Source organism: Orcinus orca, chromosome 13, assembly GCF_937001465.1.
Source record: "Orcinus orca chromosome 13, mOrcOrc1.1, whole genome shotgun sequence".
Classification (NCBI taxonomy): domain Eukaryota; kingdom Metazoa; phylum Chordata; class Mammalia; order Artiodactyla; family Delphinidae; genus Orcinus; species Orcinus orca.
In genome coordinates, this window is record NC_064571.1 from 34,152,600 (window position 1) to 34,162,732 (window position 10,133).

General features: G+C 41.9%; 1 protein-coding gene across 1 annotated transcript; it reads right to left on the reverse strand.

The window, feature by feature from the left end:
* Nucleotides 1–116: 116 nt before the first annotated feature.
* PNO1 (partner of NOB1 homolog) lies at nt 117–9,942 on the reverse strand. The gene is made up of 7 exons (XM_004277010.3): nt 9,666–9,942; nt 9,282–9,431; nt 6,631–6,714; nt 6,377–6,437; nt 6,025–6,142; nt 1,580–1,650; nt 117–887 (listed from the first exon to the last, which is right to left on the reverse strand). Exons 1-7 carry the CDS (start codon nt 9,870–9,872, stop codon nt 820–822), a joined length of 759 nt encoding a protein of 252 aa, XP_004277058.1. The 5' UTR covers nt 9,873–9,942; the 3' UTR covers nt 117–819.
* Nucleotides 9,943–10,133: the final 191 nt, after the last annotated feature.

A 10,133-nucleotide genomic window follows, 5' to 3' on the forward strand; every position in this document is an offset into this window, starting at 1 on the left:
TTAATAGCAATACTTTAAAACAACACTTTTTCTAGTTCTTACATGTACTTTCTAATACTCCTATCATTAAAGTTTTGGTCAAGGGTTGCAGAGATGTACAAGAGAATAACATCACACAGTTAAATGAAGTAGGTTCCTTTCATTAAAAAAATGCATAATATAAATCAGAACATTTAGGCAGACACCTGTTAAAACAATCTATTACATTTGCAGAATACAGTAGTTTTCTTAGGGGTAAAAATATTCTTTTATCATATTTCACCTTTACTACTTAGAGGTACACCCAAACACTGGTACGGTCTGACTGCTTTCATTAAACACTTATTTAAAAAATAAAACTCCTTCCTCACATCAACCTTGTGATGTAGTCTTTAATTTTACAAACTGCAAAAATAGGTACAAATATTAGCCTTCCTTGGTCCACAGAGTATATCCAAACTGCTGCTATGACCTGGGTCTAAAATATTCACACACCATCCAGTATTAAGGGTCACAAGTCAAGAGAGGTTTTCTGAGATAATTCTTTTAATTACAACTCATAGAGAAGAAATAACTTTTTATAAATTTATAAACAAAAAACTTAGAAGCTAATACAGAACTGTTTTTTTAAATAAGTTTCCCTCCAAATGACAGGATTATAAACTATGCAAATCTATATGTGATTTAAAACGGAAAAAATAAATTATACTTAATGTGCTAGTATAAATAATGGTATCCACGACTGAAAAGTTCTTCACATGGTGTCTGGTGACCACTTGTAGAGGGGAAAGGCATTTTCTCTAGAGTTCAAAGACAAGGTAAAAAGTCTCTGATTTGAAATCAGAATCGGTCTGCCGCTCTGCTAGCCACAGCACGGATATTGCCATAAACCTTTGATGGAGGATTTCCTGCAGGAGAAAATAAAAAAGATTATCCACACGTATACATATAGATGCTACATGGAAGATGGTCTGCAACTCTACAAAGGACAGGGACATTTTCCGCTGGATCTACCTTAAATCAACAAAAGAACCATAAAGGAAACCACATAAATATTCTCCAAAGAACATTTTAAATCCTAACAGCCAAAGACTCCGAGTTGTCAAAATGTTTCGAAAAGCAGCCAGTCAGACCTGGGCACAACTGACCTGGGCACCGTGGTGGATCCCACACATTTCCCGAGCACGCGCTACAACCCACGGCTCTGACTGCAAGTGGCTGTGCTTCGTGGTTTGAAAATGGGACTAAGTCAATCGATTAAGATGACTGACTGATGCTGCTCAGCAGCTCCCTTTTGGCTGAACCTAAAACAATGCTGCCTGCTATTCTGGAAGGGCTCCCTAGCGCACCTCATCAGGGGACGCGGCGACAATGTAAGCAATGTAATCCAATAAACCCTTTCTCTCGGGTTTGCAGATGGAATCCAAGCAAAAAGATTCCTGCTTTCTCTCTGGGCCCACATTTGCCAACCCCCAAGAGTTTCTGCTTGCTACCTTTACCACCACCCTGACCCTAAAGTGACCTGCAAATGGGATCTGAGTTCCTAAATTCCCTGTTCTTTTCTTTCAGAGAAAACAACATAGGAAGAAACTGCTGTTACCCAGGATGAGGTTGCAAATAGCAGTTCTTGCCATCTTGATGTTTTGGAAAGAACCAAGGATGTGAACTTTCCTGCAAGAGATGAAGTGAGACAGGTTAGCAACAAAAAGCATTTCCTTAACGAAGTCCCATGATCCAGAAACTCTGGAAACTCATGATAGATACAGATGCCTAAAAAAGGTGGTGGTGATGGCCGCACAACTCTGTAAGTATACCGAAAACCACTCTGAAGGGGAATGATAAGTGCATTACATCCCAGTAAAAAATTATGAGGGAAAGACATAAAAAATTTAAAAACAACTCAGTTCTTTAAGACCCTTGGTGAATAATGGCTCCTATCCACTGAGTGCTCTCCAATACGCTAGGGCTTTACATACATGTTCTCATTTAATCCTCGCATGAGCTTTATCAGGCAGAACTTATTCCCACTTTACATACGAGGAAACAAGTTAGTGAGAAATCAAAACACCTGTCCGAGATGACGCACTGGCAGAGCTGGGAATATTAAAGTACCCAGATGCAGGTAATACTGTACTTAGTTAAAACATATTTGTATTTTAACTGCAAAGCTTTCTAAAGATTATTTAGGGACTTCCCTGGTGGCGCAGTGGTTAAGAATTCGCCTGCCACTGCAGGGAACACGGGTTCGAGCCCTGCTCCGGGAGGATCCCACATGCTGCAGAGCAACTAAGCCTGTGCGCCACAACTCCTGCGCTCTAGAGCCCGCGAGCCACAACTACTGAGCCCACGTGCCTAGAGCCCGTGCTCCACAACAAGAGAAGCCACCGCAATGAGAAGCCCGTTTGCTGCAACTAGAGAAAGCCTGCACGCAGCAACGAAGACCCAACACAGCCAAATATAAATAAATAAAAATAAATTAAAAGAAAAAAAAAGATTTAAGATTCTCTAAATTTCTTCACTACTCTCTGGAGATCATCCAGATCTTTTTACTGGGCATTCCTTGCCAAATGGTTCAAATTAGACTGAGAACATAGCATTTTGCTTTTCTGAGCCCATCTTCCAAAATATCAGTAAACTTAGTAAACTGACACCAAAATCTTCAGGGGGGGACGTCAAACAGAACCCTCTCCCTTCCAAAGGCTCAGGCATTTCTGAAATTGGGGTAAAAACAAGGCTAAAAACAAGAGAATCAGTTAAAGTCTGTTCAGGATGATCCCCAGGTTTCCTTCCCCACTCCGGGCGACCAGGCAACCACCTTACTACCCCTCTGTAACTCTGGTAAAATTAAGGGGTGGGGCTGCTCACTGCAGAAGGTGAAAGCCCTGGGGGCTGGACCAGGGGCACCAGGCACAGTGGAAGTAGGAGCACCATGACGAAAACAGGGGCAACGTCAAGCAAACGTCTGCACGATGAGCCGCGAGACTTCCAACTGTCTTCGTGACTGGGCTCCAAGAGTCTGTCAGCAGAGACTGGAGAATACTTCTCTGGGGAGCCTGGCCTGCTCACTGGGAAAGACTAAAGATACTGACATCAGGGCTGCCCCAAAGAAACAGGACCCTAGCCCACCCGCAGGCATCCCGAGCCCAGGTTTCTAGTCTGCTCCTTACGGCCCCACCCGTAACATATGACGCCCACACTGAGGAACCAGAATCCGAGGAAAGCACCCAGTGCAGAAGAGTAGAAGGCACAACCAGCAAGCGGAATAAAGCAGTACAGAAACAGAAACTCTAGGGAGAAAAGAAGAAAAACAAACCAAAATAAACCCCCAAACCAGTGAGATTAGAAAAGCAATTTTCAGGCACTCATGAATTGACAACAGGATGTTAAGAAAACTGAATAGAAGGATTAGAAGATGAAGTTGCAGGAAGGAATTCTGAATGAGAATGATTTACAACAGATTTGTATACTCGGCCAGAATAGAAGACATCTTTCCAACCAGGTCTCACAAAATGTCCTTCCTGTGCTAAGCGAGCTCCAGGACTACCTACACCACCAAAACAAGGAGCACGCAGGACAAAGAATCCAAGAACCAAGGGATTCAAACACCAAAGGGGCAATGGTGAAAGAAGGAGCCGGGATGGCAACTGTGTGCCAGGCAGAGGGTAGCAGTGCTTCTGGAACAGAAGGCTCCAGGAGAGATTTCTAAAATGTCTGATGCATCTGAGTCCACCAAGCGGAGATACAGACAATGTATGGCTTTCTATTCAATTAGTACACTGAAATATTGAGAAAGCACACAGAAACATAAGAATTATTTCTTCATGTGACAACAAAGTTGCAGAGGACAGATAAAGTAACCACAGTACACCACCTGGCTCTGCTGTTAATACCCTGAGCACCGATTTCATGCTCAGGTAATACTGAGCTTGAGTCGAACCAAACCCACAGTGTAAAGGGAGGGGCAAGCAAACGGGAGCGCTGGAAAGGTTGAGCATGTGGGCGGAGGTGGGGAAGTCCAAAAGAGGAATCTTCATCTTTCACAGGAGAAAAGCAACAGTGAATCTGAGGGGGAAAAATTAAGCTGCTATACAAAGATATTTGGAAATACAGAGGAAAAATAATTTTTACAAGTCAGCTAGCTGAACTTGAAGACTTGAAATTTCCTCCCTCAGAGGAGGGGGAAATGGAAGCAGACAGGAGGAATTATTTTAAAGTATGTGTATGTGTAACTTCGATAAAAACAAAATTCTGTGAAGTACAGCGTGAAAGATGAGGAGATACAGAAGCAAGGATACATACAGTGTGAGTAGTTTTGCTGCTAAAACAACCAAAGCAATGGGGCAGTGGCTGGAATGGCATACAGGTCCCAGGACATATAGGTCACATTCTTTCCCATTTGATATCCTGAATGTATCTGGAACAAATGGTTTTCAGTTTTATATTTTGTTCACATCCTACTGTGATCTTTGCCAGGTTTTCAGCAACTCATCAAAAATAACATTTATGGGTACATAACAGTCCATCTTATGGCTGTATCACAACTAATATAAATTGTTGAACATGTGGATTCCAATTAGCCTATTTACAGCAAAAACTGCAAGACAGTACATTTCTTTGCCAGTAGTTGGCACTGAAAAAAAACCTACTACTAACCCCCAACAAAATGGAGAAACTTGAAACAACATGCTAATTAAAAGAAGCCATATATCAAAGACTACATATTGTGTATTTCCACCCATATGAATTTCGAGAAAAGGCAAAACCATAGTGACAGAAAGGAGATGAGTGATTGCCTGGGAATTGGGAGGGGCTGCAAAGATGCACAAGGAACTTTTGGGTTGATGGAAATGAGCACAGTGGGATCACAGGACTGCAGAGTATTTGCCAAAAACCCATTGAATTATATACCTAAAACAGGTGACTTTAATTGTATGTAAACCACACTGTAATACAGCTGTTTAAAAAATTAGTTCAATGAGTAACTTTTAAGTTAACCCTTAGAAATACACTGATACATTTATAAATTATAAACTTAATATGATGCGTTAACCATAATTGGACTAGCAAATCAGTTACATTTTAAAATTTCTAAATTAACAAAAACTTTTAGGGCTGTTTATCATATTTTAAAGTGTGGTAAACATTTCAATTTTTGAAATTTCTAGTTCAAAAGAGCTTTTCCCATGGCTCCGTGGTCCCAACTCCAGGCTCAAGTCATAAAAGGTCAAAATTATAACACACCTGTCTTCAGGTAAACAGGGCCACCAATATAGTGTTAACAGTTTTCTATTTACAGTATAAAAAATAGTCTAAAATTCAGATTCGAAAATAATGGTGAACCCTTTGGTTCAGAGCAAAGATGAGATGATTTTAAATAAAATTATTTCTGGATTTAGCAGTAGGCAGGTCCCTCCTCCTCTCAGTCAACTGCTTCGTTTCCCAACTTCACGGCATTATATAATCTCTGCGCCATCTGCCAGTAACCCCAAACTGGCAACACAGCGGCTTCAACCTCCGGCAGGGAAGGGTAATCCCAGCTTGACTTCCTGCACCCTTGTTTTAAGCCTGTATCATCTTATTGATGTTCACATATAACTGCTCTCTAGTTTTTCCCACAATGTGCAATGGTCACCTTCCTTTTATGAAAGGTCTTTACATATACGTGCATGTGTGTGTATACACATTTATGTTTTTCTTTTTTAAAGGAAAGCCTCACGATGGCATTCAACACACCTACTCCTTGCTCTCCTCTACTGATTTAATAGATTCTCCTGAGATACTATTTCAATCTTCACCTGTCATATAATTTCTTTTAACAGTGATTCTAAACATTTCCTTCATTACTAATTGAGAAAAAAGCTATAATATCTAAGATTTTCTCAACTAAATCTGTTTTCAAAGTAGGTAACTATTCATCCAGAACCATATCCTGACAAAGATTTAGTGGCTACGTTATACGTAAAATACAATCTTTATCACTTCTTGAAACCAGCAAACGATCAACTATAAATTATGACAATAATTTTCTCAAGATCACATACTTACACATCAGCCAGAACTATCCGCGTCCGTGTCACGTTCTCGATGGTGAATTTGGTTTTTCCTCCTTTGCCAGCGATTCTTCCTATTGCCCTCGACAGGTGGTCTCCCTTTAAGGGCTTAACTAAATGAGAAAAGCAAGACCTCAGGAGGGAAGCCATCCCAGCATCACCCACTTCCATGGGAAGTTTAATCATTAGCCAAATTTCCCTACTGAAAGACATAAAACACATTTTTGAAAAAGCTGCTAATAACACAACTCAACTGATGTGACTGGAAAGCTGAGACTCAGGTACAAGACAAAGCAATAGAAAAGTACCATCCAGTAGTTCATATGAAAAGACCACCATACACTCACCATCTGTAATTTCAAAAGACTCTAGGAAGAGGTCATCCAACCTAATGAGGGCAAGTGCGTCCTACAATACAGAAATACACACTGTGAAGCTCTTCCATTCAGGCACCTGCGAATGAGTGTTAAGCTAACTCTCATAAATTGTAGAACTACAACACTCAGATTAAAAAACAAAACAAAACAAAGCCCAAATCCATCAAAACAGTCATATGGCGTATCTTCCGAGCCCCCATTTCAGATATCATGAAATCACTCACCTCTACCTGAAACCCAAGGAGAAAGGCTTTCACAAAATCAGCTGCTTTTGTCAGAGCGCTAACATCTTTGGTTTCTTTACAAGTCTGTTAAAAAAAAAAAAAAAAAGGTATGGCTGCGGGGCACAAATTATAGCTCGGAATGAAAAAGATAATATTCTAACAAACTACTAGGACTGACCTTTCCAATTATTATAATTTCCTTCGCTACCACCCTTCCCCAATATATTCTCTATGACCCAGTTTTTGGTAAGTACCGTGTTTAATTTTCAAAACAAAACTTTGCTAACTCCAGAACTGGGCAGTGCCCCCCAAAGACTGTCAAATGACTTACTGTACTCCAAGGCTGATCTGACTCTGGAGTTACCAGCAAGATTCCTCCAATGGCTCCCATTCTGAGGGACCTCCATCCTCGGCCCATCCCACCCAAGCTGGTCCTCTTCTCTTCTCCTTCAATGCAGTCTCCCTGGGAGTCCTGATCTAATCTCCCGACTTCAACCATCATTCCTGTGCTGATTTTTCTTTCCCAAAGCCACAACTCTAGTACTAATTACCAAGAATGGTTTAAGCAGGGGATCCTGCCCTCAAAGAGTTTATTCCATAATCACAGATACAGGTGCTATTCATAAAATGCCCATCCCTGTAAATGATGTGTACTACAAAGGTGCTTGACACACTATAGCTCTAATCTTCGTGTCAACCTAAATTTAAGTAAGATAAATACTTTTGTATTTGAGGAAACTCAAGTACCAAAAAGTAAAAAAATAAGATTTGAACACAGATCTGATTCCAAAACCATCATTTCTCCTCCCCCACACACACTCACAATTGAGTTGAGGAGACCACATATTTGACAAATTTGAAACCATACAGGGTTGTGTAATGGCACATATAAAACTAGATCCCAGTCGCAATTCTATATGTGACTTTAGGCAAGTCCCATGAATGCTCTAGGTCTTAAGTTTTCTCATTTGTAAAATAAGGAGGTTGGAATGGAAGAGTCCCTACTAGCACTGATGACCTTGGCCAAGAAACTCCTTGGCAAGTTTCCTCACATCTGTTAGATGGGGTATGTCATCTACCTCATAGGGCTGTCCTGAAGACCAAAATGATGTAGTGCCTGCCAAACCACTGCTATGTGTCTGGCACAAAGCAGTATCAACAAATGTCAGTGGAATCCAAATTGATGGTGCTGCAATTCATAAGACAGTTAAGCACAATAAACGTTTAGGCCCTGAAGACAAGACTGAAAAATGGACTGACGGTAAAGGAGAAAGAACTTGAGCTAGACCCTGAAAGATGATGAAACTGAGGAAGAAAAAGGGAGTAGGGAGGAGAGGGCCTTCAGAGAGCAAATCCATCCATAATGACGGACAGAAAAATGTTCAAAGAGATGGTGAGAGAACTTGGGAATGAGACTTCTACTTGAAAGGCAAATTCAGTCAAAAACTTATCTTTCAGAATTACTGAAGATACCAAGATATCAATAAAACCAGTGTGGTCTGAGAAAATTAATCTGGCTCTGGCATAGAGGATGGAGTGGTGAAAGGAGGTTTAAAGCAATGAGGTAAAGGACACTTATAAGCAAACAAGAGGTTTTGGCAGAAAGCCATACAAACCTGAATGAAAGTGCCAATGGGAACAAAGAGGAATTCTACTGTCAAGTTCTGTATTTTAAACTTTGCCAACTATTTAGACCAGTGCCTCCCTGCTTTATTCCATTATTCTAGTCCTTCAACAGAGATGAGTCCATACCAGTCCTGATAATGAATCGTTAAAAAGAAAGATATAATTACTTTTGGTCACTGATTCTGATACAAAATTGGCACCCTGAACCCCCCCCCCCGGCTTCCCTGATGGCACAGTGGTTAGGAATCTGCCTGCCAGTGCAGGGGACACGGGTTCGAGCCCTGGTCTGGGAAGATCCCACATGCCGCGCAGCAACTAAGCCTGTGTGCCACAACTACTGAGCCCATGCACCACAACTACTGAAGCCGGCGCGCCTACAGCCCGTGCTCCCCAACAAGAGAAGCCACCACAGTGACAAGCCCGCGCACTGCAACGAAGAGTAGTCCCCGCTCGTTGCAACTAGAGAAAGTCTGCATGCAGCAACGAAGACCCAACACAGCCAAAAATAAATAAATAAATAATTAAAAACAAAAAACCAAAATACCCCAAAGTTTACTACTTTTGTCTAACTCCTAGACTGACATCATGGAATGAACAAATGAAAAAGTAAATAAACACACTTATACATAATTTACACTTAATACTTTTTTTTTCCAAAAAAATACCACTAAAATATATAGCACCTGTACTGCAGCAAATACTTTGGTTGCTTATTTAAATACTTCTGAAACATGACAACCTCTTTACTAAGCCTTTTCTCAATTAAAACAGAACATTATTAAAAGTCTTCTAAGACACAGCTGGTATTTTAGTATGATTTCAGACCGAACTTATGAGTTCAACTAATAATTGTGTTGTATGCAAATTTTGAAGGCATTTGAGAGGTTCAAACACTAAAATATATTAGAAAACTGGAAGAAAATCATTCAAAATAAGCCTCATTAAGGAAAGTCTATTCATACCTTTTCATCCCCGTAGAAAAGAGAAACCGCAGTATATTTGAAAATAGTTAACATTATCCTCACCCTGATTTCTATATTCCTCGATTTCAAGTTAAAGCGTATCTGAAGTCCCAAATGCTCCACAATAGGTGTAAATATCTTCATCCAGTTCTCTTTTAAGGGAGTATATCTGTTAGCTGGGACTGGAATTTTTCTGGTTTCTTCTTTCCCACCCTATGATACAAGAAAACACAACTCAGGAGTTGTCTGGAGGAATAGGGGGTGGGTGGAGATATGAAACAACAGCTGATTATCAAAAAGACCCCTTTAACTGGACGAATTAAACATCAGGAGAGTCACCTCTCTAAGAGCTTCATGCCAGAAGAAGCTTCAACATCACCCAGAGGCCACCGTCCTGACCCGCCTCTGGCCCCTGCCCCGTTCCTGTCCCTCGGTCCCCGCCAGTACCAGAAACCCGTCCCCGGAGAGGGGCGGGAAGACGGGCCTCTTGGCAGGCCGGGCCTCCTCGGTGTCCATGCGGGACGCGTCCCCGCCCTCCTCCGCTGCGGACAGCTGCTCAGCCTGCCGTTTCTTCGCCCGCCGGCCACCTTTTCGGGTGACCTGGGTGAAGCCGGCCTCGGCCAAGGGACTCTGTGCCTTCATCTCGGTTTGCATCCTCAAGAAACTCCAGCGGAAGCTTGCTGCTCGAACACGTGCTGGGCTGCACAGCGCAGGCGCGCCTCGCAGGACCCAGCCTTCGCCAACCAGCCCTAGGGCTCCGCCCCCTTTCCTAAGAAGTCCCAGGCAGGGGACCTGGAGCAGGAGTTTGTGTGTGTTTGTTGGGGAGGGGGAAGGGCTGTCCTAAAATATGACTGATTCTTATGGTTGCCCTCTGCCCCGCCGCTCGCAGCCAAAATTTTTGTAATCTCTAACCTG

Coding starts and splice junctions, on each gene's coding strand:
- PNO1 (XM_004277010.3), bottom strand. CDS start 9,872: ATGCAAACCGAGATGAAGGCACAGAGTCCCTTGGCCGAGGCCGGCTTC. Junction 6,438..6,630: donor TCCTTGGGTTTCAGGTAGAG/GTGAGTGATTTC, acceptor TCTGTATTGTAG/GACGCACTTGCCCTCATTAG. Junction 6,143..6,376: donor GTCTTTTGAAATTACAGATG/GTGAGTGTATGG, acceptor TTTCTCATTTAG/TTAAGCCCTTAAAGGGAGAC.